Source organism: Myxocyprinus asiaticus, chromosome 12 (genome assembly GCF_019703515.2).
Source record: "Myxocyprinus asiaticus isolate MX2 ecotype Aquarium Trade chromosome 12, UBuf_Myxa_2, whole genome shotgun sequence".
In the NCBI taxonomy this organism is placed as follows: domain Eukaryota; kingdom Metazoa; phylum Chordata; class Actinopteri; order Cypriniformes; family Catostomidae; genus Myxocyprinus; species Myxocyprinus asiaticus.
Window position 1 is genome coordinate 31,617,619 of NC_059355.1, and position 16,594 is coordinate 31,634,212.

The 16,594-nt window shown below is 36.9% G+C and overlaps 1 protein-coding gene and 1 long non-coding RNA gene across 3 annotated transcripts in view; one reads left to right on the forward strand and one right to left on the reverse strand.

Annotated features, from left to right (window-relative positions):
- LOC127449451 (interleukin-12 receptor subunit beta-2-like) overlaps positions 1 to 16,594 on the forward strand; it is a 19,126-nt gene continuing 2,532 nt past the window's right edge. Inside the window, exons 1-15 of one of the 2 annotated variants that reach the window (XM_051712872.1) lie at positions 1 to 100; positions 1,761 to 1,898; positions 2,342 to 2,587; positions 3,158 to 3,272; positions 3,676 to 3,848; positions 6,198 to 6,337; positions 7,736 to 7,877; positions 8,749 to 8,828; positions 10,685 to 10,880; positions 11,074 to 11,250; positions 11,613 to 11,711; positions 11,801 to 11,956; positions 12,561 to 12,698; positions 13,954 to 14,053; positions 14,152 to 14,239. In XM_051712872.1, coding sequence (XP_051568832.1) covers positions 1,829 to 1,898; positions 2,342 to 2,587; positions 3,158 to 3,272; positions 3,676 to 3,848; positions 6,198 to 6,337; positions 7,736 to 7,877; positions 8,749 to 8,828; positions 10,685 to 10,880; positions 11,074 to 11,250; positions 11,613 to 11,711; positions 11,801 to 11,956; positions 12,561 to 12,698; positions 13,954 to 14,053; positions 14,152 to 14,239 — 1,920 coding nt within the window. In that variant the 5' untranslated portion in view covers positions 1 to 100; positions 1,761 to 1,828. Of the gene's footprint in view, positions 101 to 1,232; positions 1,367 to 1,760; positions 1,899 to 2,341; positions 2,588 to 3,157; positions 3,273 to 3,675; positions 3,849 to 6,197; positions 6,338 to 7,735; positions 7,878 to 8,748; positions 8,829 to 10,684; positions 10,881 to 11,073; positions 11,251 to 11,612; positions 11,712 to 11,800; positions 11,957 to 12,560; positions 12,699 to 13,953; positions 14,054 to 14,151; positions 14,240 to 16,594 lie in introns of those variants that run through there. The other variant, XM_051712871.1, reaches the window with a different exon arrangement.
- LOC127449469 (uncharacterized) overlaps positions 7,708 to 16,594 on the reverse strand; it is a 9,200-nt gene continuing 313 nt past the window's right edge. The window contains exons 2-6 of the long non-coding RNA XR_007898754.1: positions 14,006 to 14,080; positions 11,590 to 11,831; positions 11,105 to 11,238; positions 9,098 to 9,246; positions 7,708 to 7,846 (exon numbers count right to left, since the gene is read on the reverse strand). This is a non-coding gene — a long non-coding RNA (uncharacterized LOC127449469). The remainder of the gene's footprint in view (positions 7,847 to 9,097; positions 9,247 to 11,104; positions 11,239 to 11,589; positions 11,832 to 14,005; positions 14,081 to 16,594) is intronic.

Consider the following 16,594-nt stretch of genomic DNA (forward strand, 5'->3'; position numbering starts at 1 on the left):
GGAACCAAGACCTACTATAAGTCTGACAGAACCAAGCGACTTCACCACAACTTAGAAGAGAAAGATTTCTTGTTAACAACCTCTTCAACATTTACATATGGTAGGTAATAATTAATCATTTATACCTAATATTGAGGCAAAATGTGTTTTCTCACCATATACATGTGTATTTATGGTAGTACATATGGAATTTATACAGTATATATATATTCAAACCAGCATGGGAGGTGGGTGTGCTAACAAGGACACTGAAGGCTACAGCCTCTAATGTCAGTCACTAGTGCACCTCTTGAGGCCAGGGGAGTGAGGTTTACACACTGCACAGGTATCTACACACTGACAACTGTTATACTCACCCCCCTAAACCTCACTCCCATCTAGGTCATGGCACTACTGTAACCAGTCCTGCTTGAACTGCTCTGAGCAGGATTTGAACCAGTGTCTCCAGCATGCAAGGCAGGCATGCTAACGAGGAGGCTAAACCCTCTAACGTCAGTCACTAGTGCATCTCTTGAGGCCAGGGGAGTGAGGTTTACACACTGCACAGCTACCCACCAGCTGGCTACAGTTACACTCACCCCCCTAAACCTCACTCCCATCCGGGTCACGGCACCACTGTAACCGGTTCTGCTCAAACCGCTCTGAGCGGGTATCGAACCGACGTATCCGGCATGGGAGGCGGGCACGCTTACGGAGGCTGGCTACCGTTACACAGGCACATTGATTCTTAGTTACAAAACGTGATTGAATATTTTCACTATCAATGCTCAGGAAAAAAGATAGCTATAGTTAATTGAACAGGTAAACTCATTTTGACAACATGCCCCAATAGTGACAATGTATGGGGAAAGTTCTCACAATGGAACCTTTCCTTAAACAGCCAAATAGGGTTTATAGCACAAGTATACAGTAAAACAATTACGAAACACAAAACATTTCAGGAAATAGCAAAAATGTAAAAGATAACATACAAAAATATAAAACCTTTGTTTTAGCCAACAATTATTGTGATTAATAAATGTATAACCTTTAAAATATATGTAAAAGTTCTAATACATTTGCCCAGACCTAGATCACTCTCCACCAGTCTCCCATATTAACCTGTAGATAACTTACAGTAATGCATGAACAAAAACACTACTGTCTAAAAGTAGCCTATACAGAGTGCAGGAGAATAAGTTACTCAGTCGTTACTCATTTCATTTTACGCGATTACACAAGCGTTTGCGCCTCACGCGCTCTCAGTTCTTTATCAAGAGAGGGAGGAGATGCGCGCGGTGCGTTACAAGGACGGCTCTACTGCCACTTTAAAAACACACAATCAATCCAAATGACCAAGCCGAACATTTTTGTCCAGTGGGCAGGAGTAAGTATAAAGCCATGTTACACCACATCTAAATCTAAAAAAAGGGTTATTTTCACTCATAGAACATCCTGGTTTTCGGCGTTAAATCTAAAACAAGTAAAGCGACGCGACGCCTCAAACTGGAATTCTGCTTTTATTTTCAAAGAAGTTATTTATAATAGCCTACATGTATAGACTGCAACAATGTAGACAGCTTCGGTGATTCTAATGTGAGAGTTTAGCAAAATCAATGTCGAGTTTAAACGCGTCGTCTGCAAATGTACGTTTTCTCACCCGACTGTCTTGTTAAACTGTCGTATATTTTAAGAGTGAGGTGAATTTCTCAAAAAGGAAACAAAATGAGGTGACAAGACAATGTTAAAAAAAAAAAAAAATGATAAATGACTGTCCGCAGAGCACGAAGGAGTTTATTTGGAGGGGAGATGATGTTCTGAGTTTGTATGCTGTGGAGCACTGAGCCAGATGTCTTCTGAATGTACGTGGTCGGTCCTTCTCATATTCCACATCATCCTGGCCGCAGGTGCAGTAGCAGGTATGATATTATTATTATTCATTTCCATGAGATGACACTTCAATTCAATAGGCTATGTATAGGCGATTATATTAATATTTGATAATAATATGTAGGCTTTAACCATCAGTGTCAGTGTGATGAATCCAGAAGGTGAATGGCATGTTGCAATGTTGCCTTTGTATTAGAATATTGCATATTGTTTCTCACATTTAATTGTTCTAAATTTTAGTTTCAGGAATTGTTGTTTATGAAACTAGTGTCATAAATAGTGTAAGAGGACTATCTTAAGAATCAGCCATTGAAAAAACCCCATAGTGGTTGACCACTAATCTGAATAATTTGGGGACTTGTCCCCCTGAAAGTCTACTGTGGTTGTGACCCTGGTGCAAACATTATCATGCATAAAAAAGAAGCAGGTAGAGGGTCGTTGTGACACTCATTTGTGCTAATGCTTCTTGCAGAAACGGTGTGCACCGTAAAGTCAAGCGGAGGCAAAGAAGTCCTCGTAGGTTCCAATTTCACCGTCTCCTGTGTCTTCAACAAGCAATGCACCAAAATCTTTTTTCAGGATAAGAAAAAAATTATGCATGCAGAGTTTAATTCAAGTGTGGTGTCGGTGGATGTTAAGAATTTAACAAAGTTCAGCATCTTCACCTGTAAGTGCATGAAGGACCGAGAGCCATGTGGAATTGACATCACTCCAGGATGTAAGCACAGCCTTCAGCATTTTCTGTAATGTGTCTTTATTTAAGAGTTCCCATTGTCATGAATTTTAAAATTGTGGTTTCCAGGACTGGAAAAGTCATGGAAATTGTTAAAACCTTTAAAAGGGTGAAAATCATAAAAATGTCTATAGTTACTGTACGTTTTTGAAGTTATGCTCAGCTCTTGAATATATAAGTGTAATGTTGATGAAATAATTAAAAAAAATCCTTAACCAGTCATTTCAAACAACTGGAAAAGTAATGGAAAAGTCTTGAAAACGAATTGGTCTAAATGTGTGGGAACCCTGTTATTTATACCATGTCACATTATTTCAACTGACTTGAAATATGCCCTTTAAAAGCACAGAATAAAGAATGTTAGACTTTTATTTACCTAGTTTCATGTTCAAGTTTCATGTCATTTGAAACCAGAATCCTGAAAGTAAACATAAAATTAGTTGAACAAGCGGACAGGAGTGGAGACTGAAACTTAGCCGACTGCAAAGCACTAAAAGTTATTGGAGAGAATCTTTTGCAGGACAGTCATGTGCGGGTTTTTTTTTTTTTTTTCAGACCCACCAAGCATTCCAGAAAACCTGACTTGTATTCGAAAAACAGAATTTGGCAATGTTAGCTGTACTTGGAAAACAGGAAGGGATACCAAAATCATGACCACATGTCAGTTACGGTTAGTAAAAAGAGTTGTCAAATCACCTTTCCAAGGAGGATCTTTGAGTACACAGATCATATGGCACAAACCAGAGCAGAAACACAAGTAATATAGATAAAGGAATAGTTCAGCCAGAAAATTCTGTCATCATTGACCCTTATGTTGTTCCAAACCTGGATGACTTTCTCTCTTCCATGGAACACAAAGGGTGATGTTAGGCAGAATGATAGCCTCAGTCAGCATTTACTTTCATAGCATCTTTTTAGTAAGTGAATAGTGGAAGTGAATAGTGATTCAGACTGTCACTCTGCATAATATCTCCCTTTGTGTTCCAGGGAAAAAAGATGGTGAGGGTGAATAAATACATTTTACATTTTGTGAGAACTTATAATCATGATGTTTAACCTGTTCTTTTTTTCAGGGTAAAAGGGGTTCCATACTTTGGCTATAAGAGTGTTATGAACTCTGCAGGGATTTGTTCAGCCACATTCCCCATCATTGGCTCAATGTCCCAGCTCATTGTGTGGCTAAATGTTTCTAATAGCTTGGGCTCAACAACCACAGGTCCTCACACCTTCACCATCAGCAACATTGGTAAAGAAGTTCCCAAATGTTCACTTATACTTTCACTACTAAAAGAGTGACGCAATTTAAGGTGCACTTGGTAATTTTTCCCCATTAAAAAGGTTTTACTCCAACAGAAATTAATTGTCATTTTGAAAAATATTTATAAAATCATGACCACTCATATATGAGAAAAGGACTATAATCACATCAGTGATCTTATAAAAGCTGTTTTATTCTACATGGAGCAGGGGCACCCTCGTGAGAGCTGCCCTTTTAGAATCACATGACCAGCTGAATACTACTCACTTAATCTCATTAACCATCTTGCTATTGGACACTTTTGCTGTTGGATTAAATGAATCATGGCTGATTGTGAATAGTGAATTTCTACAGTGGCATCTGTTACTGAAAACTAATGATTTTGAATGATGCTGCCTCCAGGCCTCTAGATGTCACTATAAGTCCAAGATGAGATGACAAACAAAAAGTTACTGAGTGCACTTTTAAAAATTAAAATGCATTGGGATTAGATGAGCTTAAAGGGAAATTTCTCCCAATAATACAATTCTGTCAGCATTAACTCACTATCGTGTTGTTCCACTTTGCATCTGTGGACCACAAAAGGAGATAATGAGCAGAATCAAAGACTATGTTTACAGAGACACCTGAAAGCAGCTTATTGCAAGAAAGTGGCATTTTGCTTTACCTGCACTGTATAAGCAGCTTACTCTTTACTCCCATATACAAGCAGCTCGGTCAGTAAGCAGCAACATAATATCCCTATGACGCTTGTGTAAGTAACAAACATGGCATCCGAGGAAGACATCACATTTATTCTCTGTTGCTTCGCTTTAATTCTAGATATTCCAAGGTTGTTGCTGTGTTTGTTTGCTTAACTTTCCATTGCAACCGATGGCAGAATTGCGCCACAGTAGTGGGGTTTCCCTCTTACGTACAACTCCGGGATTCCCCCAGTGAACAAGCACAAATACTTGAATGTGAGGGACAGTTTATATTTTTTCACATGGGTGTGTAAAAATGGATAAAGTTTACAGTGTATATATATGTGCTTTTCCCACTGTGCTCCCAGAAATGTTGAATTCTTTCCACTGTGTTGACTTGTTGTTGTGATCCATCCAATGACGGTTGTTTTCCAGACTGTTCACCCACATGTGCACTCTTCAAAAACCTGTTAGAACACCACTTATGCATTTACATGGCCATGAAAGTCTTATTGTGTGCACACTCCTGCGAAATGTCTTATTGTGTGCACACTCCTGCGACACTCTGAGACTAGTCCCAGATGCTACTACAGTTTTCAAAACAGCTTGAAATCTAGACGTCTTATCGTCAGGTGTGAGCACTCTCCCGACGAGTGAGAGACTGTAATGAGCCAAAACCAATTAAATAGAGAGAGAGCGCAAGAGAAGAGCAAGTTATTAGAAAGCAGAAGACAAAAAGTAATTAGAAAATAAAATACAATTTCACCCACATCTCCCTTTTTTTATTATTATTATTTTCAGCTGTTTAATTATTTTTTTTTCCTTTGCAAATGGAGCCAATAAATGCAAAAAAAGGCGTGAGCCGTTCTTTCATGTTTGTTGACATGTTATCAAAAATAAACTGTGCAAGTTTGTGAATGAATTTCGTTATTCAAATTCAAAAAAAATTATTGTCTAACCCACAGGGATATACAATTTTATTTGATGAAAAGGCTCAGTAAAATAATACATTAATTACATTAAAAATACCTAAATTACATACATACACTAAAACACCAAGGCCATGATACAAGATGAATAATAAAGAATGAGTAAAGTATGAGAGCACTGGGGTGATCCGTTTAAAACAGTACAACACTAAGGCAGCTATGGCGGCCGGTTTTTTGCCGGTTACGTTCAGATTCAAAGGGAAATAAGGCTACGATCGGAAAATGTAAAAAAGCAAATGCATGAACATGCACAATAGGGACACAGATATGAGTAGCATGCGCACTAGAAGCTCTGTTACAGGTACTGCACTAAATTAACTCATAATTCTCCTCTGAACGTCATGTTTGCGAATAATTAAGAGAAACTCTTCTGGGGGGGGGGCTGGCATATTATTTTTATATAACGGTTGGTTAATAGCGATTGCATTATGGGTTGGGGGATTCCAAATAATCGAAACTGGGTCAGCTTTACAAAATTAACTGGTTTTACACCAACCCACTAGTTGAGGTTTTTGTTACAGAAGACCACAGCTGATGAAGTGCGTTATCTTGAATGAAATCTGAAAAAAGGCATTTCCTGTATTTTAGCTGTAAAGTACAATGCACTGGGAAGGCTGTATTGATATTCAGGTTTTGTAACCTCCTTCTTTTCTGTTTATTTACAGTAAAACCCTCAAGGCCTAATATCAGGCATGTGGAGTGCTCCTCCCGATACTGCAGCCTACGCACCAACAATCACAGCGCACACTTGCACTTGGTTGAGGTCCAATACAGAGCAGAAAATGAGACCTGGAAAAACCTCCAGGTAAAGTTCTGGTTGAAATCTTTGGTTACCATATCATATTAAGTGGTAATTAAGTCACTTCATTGTACCTGCAGTCCTATCAGTCATCTGTCTTGGTAAAGTTGGTAGAACAAAATGCAAGCTGCAAGGAGTCAACTGGTGACGACACAGGCAAAACCCACAAAACCTCACGGATTAGTTCAGTAGTCAGACCACAGGCCTTCCATGATGACTCAAAACTGGAACAAGAAATGTCAAGAAAGGGGTTTTTCTTCTTTCTAATCGTAGGAAACTGAACCCCAGACTTGTTGCTCCTCTTCCTACAATGTATATTTTGTTTGTCACAGTATATCTCTAGATGTTTCTTTATCAATGAAATTCTCTCAGTAAGATTGTCTTTAGACTCTAAGGATCATCATACATATACATAATCACACACAGGGTTGGGGAGTAACGGAATACATGTAACGGTATTACGTATTTAAAATACAAAATAGAAGTAACTGTATTCCACTAAAGTTACAATTTAAATCATTGGTATTTAGAATACAGTTACATTCAAAAAGTATTTTGATTACTGAAGAGATTACTTTGCATTTTATTGTCAGTTGTTTCATTTAATATTTAGTCCTTTCAGATGGAAAACATTTATACATATAAATGATGCAATCCAATGTGTATTTGAACAGCAGTGAAACACTTTCTTATGATGTGTTACATTCATACGAGCAGACAGAGAAGTAAGTTTGAAGTAAGTTTGGAGCAGAAGAAATAGAAATAAACCTTGTGTAAATTGTCAGCTTTACACTAAGCTAAAATGCTATTTCTAGCCATTTTACATTCACATGTTATAAGGCACGATCATATTTTTTTATCAAGAAAATTCACGTTGGATCATAATTTATTTTTTCTAGTAAAACCTTTGATATTAGGGCAAAAATCGTATTCTTGATAATTTTTGTATTGTTTTCCTGTAAAAATATCAAAAAATCCTTAAAACAAGATCAGTTAGATTTATCTTGTTTTAGAAACAACACTGCATAAGATATTTAGGTTTTTCAGAAAATGTCATTTTAATGTGCATTTTGTCTTACTGTACTGGCAGAGTTTTTATAGTCAAAACAAGTGAAAAAATCTACCAGTGCTGAAGAAGTAATCCAAAGTATTTAGAACACGTTACTGACCTTGAGTAATCTAATGGAATATGTTACAAATTATATTTTACAGCATGTATTCTGTAATCTGTAGTGGAATACATTTCAAAAGTAACCCGCCCAACCCTGATCACACATGCAATCATGTTGTTCTGAATATCAGCACAACTTTGATTCACCACAAACAGAGTGCAGCAGATAATTGCAGCAAAAATGATCTTCAATTGATGAGATAAGGACACGTTGTATTGTCTCTTTTTGGCAGACTGATGCAGAGAGCAATTTGAACATATCCTCACTGCAGCCGTATACCAATTATGAGTTCCAGATCAGGAGAAAAATAAACCATACAGTAGGTCTGTGGAGTGATTGGAGTCTGGCAAAAACAGCAAAAACAAAAGAAGAAGGTAAGTACACTGACAATATTAAAAAAATATATGCTTCATATAGTAACATCTTAAGTAACAGGTTTGATTCAAGTCAGAGATATTATTTAACATAACAGAATCAACCATGCTACATTAGGTTACAGCAACAAAGTGGAAGTAGCTCCTTGTGGTAAGAATGACGACGTTTTACATTGTTCATAAGGAAAAATTTGACATTTTGTCTTTTCGGGCGATGTGGGATTTTGAAGTTTTTTTGTGAAGTTATTTTGCTTCTGTTCTCTACCTCTTTAAATGTAGACAGAAGCTGTAAAGGGATTTATGTGAATTAAGGTTGTTACAAGTGTTCTGGAAAGCGCTTCTCAGAATTGTGATGGTGTTGGATAAGCTGGCTGTATTGACGTAGTATTGTAAGACTTCTTTGTCAGCACGTTGCAGGTGTTTAAGAACACTTTCAACATCAATACATTTTTCAAAGAGAACCTGTGTCATAAAGGCACAAACTGATGGCAAAATAACAGAGAAAAACTTTGTGGTGAAGAAGACTAATTAAATGAACTTTTAACTGTGAAAGATTAAAAATAATGGGACATCAAATTTGAGGGAAGATCTGACTTTTGGTTTAACTGTGAAGAAAAAGAAGAGATTCATCTTTGAATATTGTGGAGAATGTTTCAGAGAAATACACCCCACAGGATGTGACTCATCAACGATTCACAAAGCATAAATAACTGTGTATTTTTGATATCCCTTCCTCCGTAAAACTGTGTAACAGTTAATATGTAAATACATAAAGAGGTTACGCTCAATTGACAAGCCTGGTTAAAGGCACAAAGAACATGACTGATTGTGAAATAAAATGTTTTGTTTAATTCTCTCTCTCTCTTTCTAGCTCCTGACAAGGTGCTTGACGTCTGGTACCTCCAAGAGCCCTTGCAATATCAAAACAATTGTTTTCGAATATTTTGGAAGGCACGTAACACTTTGCCAACCAGAATTATTTGTTATATTTTCTTAAATATTCACATGTATTTATTATTGGTATCAATATGCTGTTGAGCTCAAGTGGTGTGTAGGAGGAGTGTAACGGTTCTCGGTAAAAAACCGTACCGTACGGTTCGGGAAGCATTGGCACCGCGGTCGGTTCACCTCAAGTTTAATGACGCACCTGGAGCACAAGGTTTGGTGAAGAAAACAAAGCGTCAAACAGACAGGCACAGTTACAACCTCCGCTAGCTCACCTGAATAGTTTTGTAGATGGATACGCTCCACCTGTGTTTCACGTGGGTCAACTTGATGACATCACTGTTCTGCAAGCGTTGTGTGTAGTTGAAAATGGCATGTGGAGAAAATGAGCCGCTGATAGAGAAGCCCCCTGCGTTTCTCCTTTCTGTGAAATTTTTTTTTGCAGTCAATTACAACAGCGATGGTCAAATACAGGTTTACAATACAGGCACTGTTTGCAGACATCGCTTGTCACGAGTGCCGCATACTGGTAATACATGTCAATAATGCGTGTGAGGGTTTATTTAAAATGCGCACACAAGTTCTTCCTGTTTCCTCGCGTGGCTGTAATCTATCGCGAGCGTCAAAAATGCGCTTTGATTAATGGCATTATAATGCCATTATAGTAATACATTGACACATGATTAAGCTTTTACGCCGACATCACCCAGGGAAAGAGCCGCATGTGAGCCGAAACGGAACACACTCCCTTCCAGTGCTAATTCAGACAGACATGAAGCAATAACTAAAGCGTTTGGGGTGTTCATGTGGGATTTCCACGTATCATTAAAATACTCAAGCAGCATTATCACAACATCCCTTCTCATATGCATTTTAATAGCAAGGTTATTCCTTTTATAGTGATGTACAGCTTCCGAATATTGAATATATGTTGAGATGAATTTGAAGTGCACTTTATGTTGATGCATGTAGCGTATTAGTGCAGGTATTAAGTTAAAATGTTCATTTAGTAATTAGAGAAAATGTTTGTTTTTTTAGTTAAGGACCCTGATGAAAATGAACCATGGTTTTACTATAGTAATATTGTAGTAACCATGACTGCTGTCACCATGGTTTTCTGAACAGAAATCATGGTTTTGATACAATTAACCATAGTTTTATAACAGTAATACTGTAGTTTCTATATAGTAGCCATGATTTTACTATATATTGTAACCATGACAGTAACCATGTTTATATGTGGTTAGTATGATTTTACTACAAATTTCATGGTTAAACTATGGTTACTGTTGTAAAACAATGATTGTTATTCAAGGGAAAACCTGTTGAAGTGTTTACTAAATAGATTATTCTATGGATTTGGCAGTAATATATTTTTTCTGAACAAAGCAAATACTGAACCATACCGAAACTGTGACCCTAAAACCGTGATACAAACCGAACCATGAGAAATTCGAACCGTTACACTTCTAGTGTGTACACAATGGACAGGCCGTTACATCCCCTCCCCCGAAACTTCATTCGCACAGGCCCTTAAAGGTCAAACCACCACCAAGCAATGACTTGCACGGTGTGAATTGCATCTTCCCAAACACACTGTTAGTCTGAAACCAAAAGTTAGCCGACATTGAAGTTTCAGTTTACAAAAAAAAAATTGAGTGGGGGCTTATAGGAAATGATGGATTTGAGAATTCATTCTTTCAGAGATAATGCCTCTGTGACGTTTGTGCCTCATATCATTAATAACTGACTCAATAATAGACAGATTCATTCAGTTTTGTCAAATTCATTCATTCTTAAAAATGTAACTAAATCGTATAATGAAAATTAACTTTGTAATGTACTTTTTCATTATGTCTTAGGAACTGAGCAAATCAGATGCCAAGGGGGAGATCCAAAGTTATAATATATATGAGAAGAGTATAAAAGTGAAGTCAATCATAGTAGGACCTACCAGAAGACATTATAACATCTGCTGCACTTACTGCTCTGTGTCAGTCTCTGCCATTAACTCAGTGGGTCAATCTCCTGTCAGATTTATTGAGCTGCGCTCTCTAGGTAAGCATAGGGGAGTACACACTAACTCACTCACTCACTAACCATCCATTTGCAGCAGTTGCAATCTTTTGGTAATGTTGACCCAAATTAGTGTGGGTTTACTCTGATTTAAATAAGGAAAATTGCTTAGGTGATTAAACTCAATGCATGTAGTCAACAAAGTAAAGTTAACTATTTCTTATTGTGTTTACAGATCTGGTTTCAGGTTTTGTGTCACACAATACCTTGAATAATCATAGTATTGCCCTCTTCTGGTCGACGCTCGCCATTGCAGGCCATAGAACTGAGTATGTGTTGCACTGGTATCCAGTTGGACGGATAGATCGGCTTGAGTGGATTAGAGTGGTGGACACCAAAGCTATCATTAGAGGCAAGTTTAATGAGAGGGTTTTAGCTAAGATAACAATCTTGAAATCAAAATTAACAAATAATATCCAGAATCATCATGCCTATTCAAACTGACAGGACACATGTCCCCTCAGATTTCTATGCAATTTTGAATCTTTAATAATTCTTATCAAATCTTTCTTAAATTGCACAATTATATATATATATATATATATATATATATATATATATATATATATATATATTTTTTTTTTTTTGACTAATATTACTGCTCTTTATCTACCCACCCTCACATTTCACTTGAAACTTCTAAGATGTATAAACATGGGTAATAAAAAGTGTCTCTTTCTTCTCATTGTACCTTTTCTTCTACTGTCTGTACAGGTCTCCAACCTAAAGAATGCTATCAGGGGGCAGTAACTGCTCTGCACTCATCTGGTTTTAGAATGGCATCAATTGAAGGCATTTCCACATGGAAGTCAGGTTGGAGGCTTGATGTTCGTATTTCATAGCTTCATAATTCTTCATCAAAGGAACTGAAATAAGACATCTCCGTGTCTTTGAATTCATAGTTCCAGGACAGGGTCCAGTTCCCCAACAAGTCTGGAAGAAGAGCGAGAGCTTGCAGGTGAAATGGTCTGAAATCCCACACGATAAGAGAAGTGGCTGTTTGACAAAGTATACAGTCTACTTGAAGGACAATGTGAAAGGAGACATTCAAAATAATGGTAAGGAAAAGACTCTCTTCCTGTAAAACAAGCAAAAGTTGCTGGCAAAATATGTAACTGTAGCATAATGACGGCATTGCACAGACAAACAACCAGTCTAGATATTTCATTGTTGGCACTCACATGCATAGGTTTACACTTATTTTCTTAAAGGAAAAGAATGAAATATTTTGTTATCATTTACTCTCATGTCCATCCAAAGCTGTTTGACTTTCTTTCTACCATGGAACACAAAAGGAGATGTTTTTCAGAAATGTAAGTCATTATTCACTGAACAGCTTGTGTATTGCTCTCAAACTGCTTTCTGCAAATTTAAACTTGCCGCGATCAGTCTTGACACATGTGAGAACTAATGCCATTGCATCATTGACGTCAAACTTGACATGAAGCGTCTTCATACAGCAGTTTAATATGTGCATGTTAGAACAATTGCTACAATTGAGGGAAATGTTTTCAGTGAATACCACCGTATGAGGAGAAAGTCAAAAAGTGAGATATAGAGGCTGTTTTCTGACCTCACAGAGTCAGTAAATTTGAGCCAACTTGGGATGTGGCATTAGTAATAATTGGAGCTCTCTCATGTGGTGCTTGACTTTGTTTGCAGATGTGAAATATCCAAGGAAACAGTATACCATCAGTGGTCTGTCTCCAGGACATTGCTACAATCTCTGGGTCACTGCCTGGACAGATGCTGGGGAGGGACCCAGAGGAAGTGATCTACCATTCTGCACATCATCAGACAGTGTGTATTTGTGTTGATTAGATCTAAAGACATGTACAATGCTATATAAGAAATCTACACCCAGAATTCCCCAAGTCCTTTCTTGTAACACTTTAACTTAGCAATCATGTTGTAGATCAGGGGTCAGCTACTTTTTTTACATGAACTCATATCAGAATTAGGTTTAACAAGATGTGAAACCACTTCAAAATGAAAATATTCAAGAATTTTTAAGTCAGCATTTTTACAAAATATTCTTTCTCCCAGACATGATAATGTAATGATTATTTTAGATCATTTTAACCCTACCTATCCCCACACCCCCAAATTATATACCCTTTTAAAAAATATATATTTTTTGTTTTTTTGCTTTTATTGTTATTGTGCCAATGGTTACCCTATCATGTGGCATTAGTTGTCCTGTTGTTTAATTAATATGACTTTGATCAGATTTCTTTAAAAAGGTTTAAATGTGTTACCTAGTGTTTTTTTTCTTCTTTTTCTTCTGTTTTATTGTTTTGCTTATAGTAGCTATGAGTCAGTCCTAAAAAATCAGTCAATTTAAATGTGTAACGTTATTACTATTCTTGGTCTTCAGTAATGTTATGTGAATGCTTGTCTCCCTTTTCTATTTTTATTTACTTATTTATTTTAAATAAATAAAATGTATTTCTTCTGCTGAACACAAATGAAGATTTTTAGAATTTTAGAATATCTCAGCTCTGTAGGTCCATACAAGGCAACATTTTGTGACTCCAGTGGTTAAATCCAGGTCTTCTGAAGCGATATGATAGGTGTGGGTAAGAAACAAATAATGAAGTCCTTTTTTACTATAAATTGTCACTTTCAAACAGCCTTCCTAAGCGCTCTTCTCTCTTAAGAGTTTTTTTTTTCTTTTTTTTTTTTTTTTTTTTGGCGATTCACATTCTTTGTGCATATCGCCACCTACTGGGCAGGGAGGAGAATTTATTGGAAGAAAGGACTTCATTATTGATCTGTTTGTCACCCACACCTAACATATCACTACTAAAGATGGTTTTAACCAATGGAGTCATATGGATTACTTTTATGCAGCCCTTTATGTGCTTTTTGGAGCTTCAAGGTTTTGGACCCTGTTGACATGCATTGTATGGAACTACAGAGCTGAGTTATTCTTCCAAAAATCTTTGTTTGAAGTCATATACTTCTGGTATGGCATGAGAGTAAATGATGAGAGAATTTTAATGTTGAGGTGAACTATATCCTAATAAGAGTGACTTGTGTCCTTCTCTTTAAGCTGAGAAACTACTGTCTCTTGTGATCTTGGCTGGAGGAGCTGTTCTTCTGACCTGTCTCGTCCTGCTGTGCATCTGTCAGTTCTCCTGTGTCCAGAGAAGGTAAGAAACAGCAGCAGTGCTTTAGATCTGACAGAGAAAAATATGTTTCTGTGAAAGACTGTTTAAAAGACTTTTTAAAAATCTTTTTCATTTGATAGATTTTTAAGCTGTTTTAAGTGCCTGATGCCCAGAGTTATTCCAGATCCAGCAAACAGCAAATGGGCAAAGGATTGTGCTATTGACCAGGTAAATGCTTGCAAATGCACGCACAGGCTGAATTTCAAAATCTAGTGAGCTGTCTACCTAGACGGCATTTTTGGGTATAAGACATGTTTAAATGTTTAAAATGCTGTTAAGGGTAGATGATTAGCTTACACAAAAATTTAAATTTCTGTCCTAATTTACCCACCCTCATGTCATTACAAACCTTTAAGACTTACTATGGGACACAAAAGGAAAAGTTAAGCAGAATGTTGACGCTGCTCTTTGTCATATAGTTAAAGCATACGGTGACCAGGGGCCGGCTGCACCAGTTATACGTAGGTTACAACTTAGCCCAGTTGTGGCGTAAATGGGCACTAAGTCACAATTTACACACTACTAAATATTTGAGCGTTGCACCATTAAACTTAGGTAGAACGTAACCCTACGTATAAACTAAATATTTACGGAAACCTCTGACCAGGAGTAACGGTTGAAATAAAAAAGCAGACGGATATTTTATGGCATCAATGAGCTCATGTTTTGCTTGACAGGCTTCAGTCCTTTCGACATACAGTATGATGTTGACATATACACTCGATTACATTTACGAGAGAGAAAAAAAACGTGCTCTTCAGCATGAAACTGTTCTAATGGTGCAGATTTCAGGGTGCGTCTCCTGGTGTCAAGTTTCAACACATTCAGAATATATATATATAGGATATTAAAATGAATAAATGTCTATTTTTCCAGCCTGTCTTAATAGTATTTATTTATCTATCACCCCTTATTTATTTTAGATACAGTTACACAGGGCAAATATACTTTTTTCAAATCTACTTTTATTACGTTTCATATTTTAATGGAGATATAATTTATTACTTTTTAATACTTCTGTGTACAAATTTGAAGGCTGTTTATTGGATCAATACAGGCAAACGTCATATTTTTACTTTATGGAGAGCTTATGACCTAATAGTTAAGTCTTGCCTTAAGAACAGGTGGTGCAACCAAATTAAGCTCTGACTTAGTTACAAACTATGTAGTAGTTACTAAGCCTTAGTGTGAACTTTACATCCCGACTTACATGAGACCTTACGCACAGCTGGTTCAACCCAACCCAGGGGCTGTATCCAAAAAGTACCATTATTAAAGTGCCATAAATGCAGTCCATACAACTTGTGCACTATATTTAAAGATTTCTGAAGCCATAAGATAGCTATGCATGAGGTATGGAGATTTAAGTAATTATTCACTGATAATCTTTCTCTCAGCCACAGCTCTCAAATCACATTCATGTCTGCATATATATAAATATGGCACGTGAAGACGCATTGAGACAGATATGACGTTAATGATGCTGTTTGCCATTGGTTCTCACATGCCACTTTGTGAACTATGGCAAGAAGGGAAGGTCTGCAGTAAAAAACGCTTTAATTTCTCTCTGTTCCTTACACAAAGCTTTTGTATGAGTTAAGAAGATATGGAATATAGCGCATGAATTGTATGGATGGACTACTTTATGGCTTGTTTTTTTTTTTTTGTCCTTTTTGGAGCTTGACAGCCCGTGGTCACTATATACTTTCATTAATGAAAAAGAGCATCACCAACAAGCTAAACTCATTTTGTGTTCCGCAGAAGAAAGAAAGTCATAGAGGTTAGGACTGTCAACTGGGCTGAGAAACTAAATTCAAATTTATATCTTAAACATTAGTAAAATTCGAATTTAATTTGAAATTTAAAGTCAGCAGATTTTTACATTGACGTTGTGTCCTTAGTCCACAAAAGGATGTAATGGAAACATATAAATCATACAGTTGTATGTACAGTAGTAATTTTCCCAGATAGCAGTGCTATTCGGCTGAACTCAGTGGTGAAGCGGCTCAGACTATGATACCAGGGGCTGTTCAAACAGGCGGAGCACAACAAAATGAAACAGAACGCGATCTCGAGACACACATTTCCAAATTGAACTCCTTTACTGACAAGGCATTTGAAAAAAAATCAGAGAAACGCTGATAAGAGAGCAAGACGCAACGGCCAAAGACCTCCACCTAGGGGCTGTTCACACTGAACGCTTTTGCAACAATCCAGTTTACCATTTGTTTTTCTATATAAACGTGCTAGAATGTCTTTGATTTTTTTTCCGCGTTTCATTGATTATTTAGCATCTTATGTTATAAAGAACTTCAACCTTTAAAATACATCTTAGACATCTGCTTTCTGTTTAACTGTATTAGTTGCGCTACGTCTAGTCTTCTTAGCGCAATAATGCTTTGCACACATCCAAAATACATACATACAAAATGCCAGATGGCTGGCATTTTTTCTTTTTTTTTTAATTCAACAAATATTTAAACACCTCTAATACAGATTTGGAATTATACGAGTGTAAGTAAA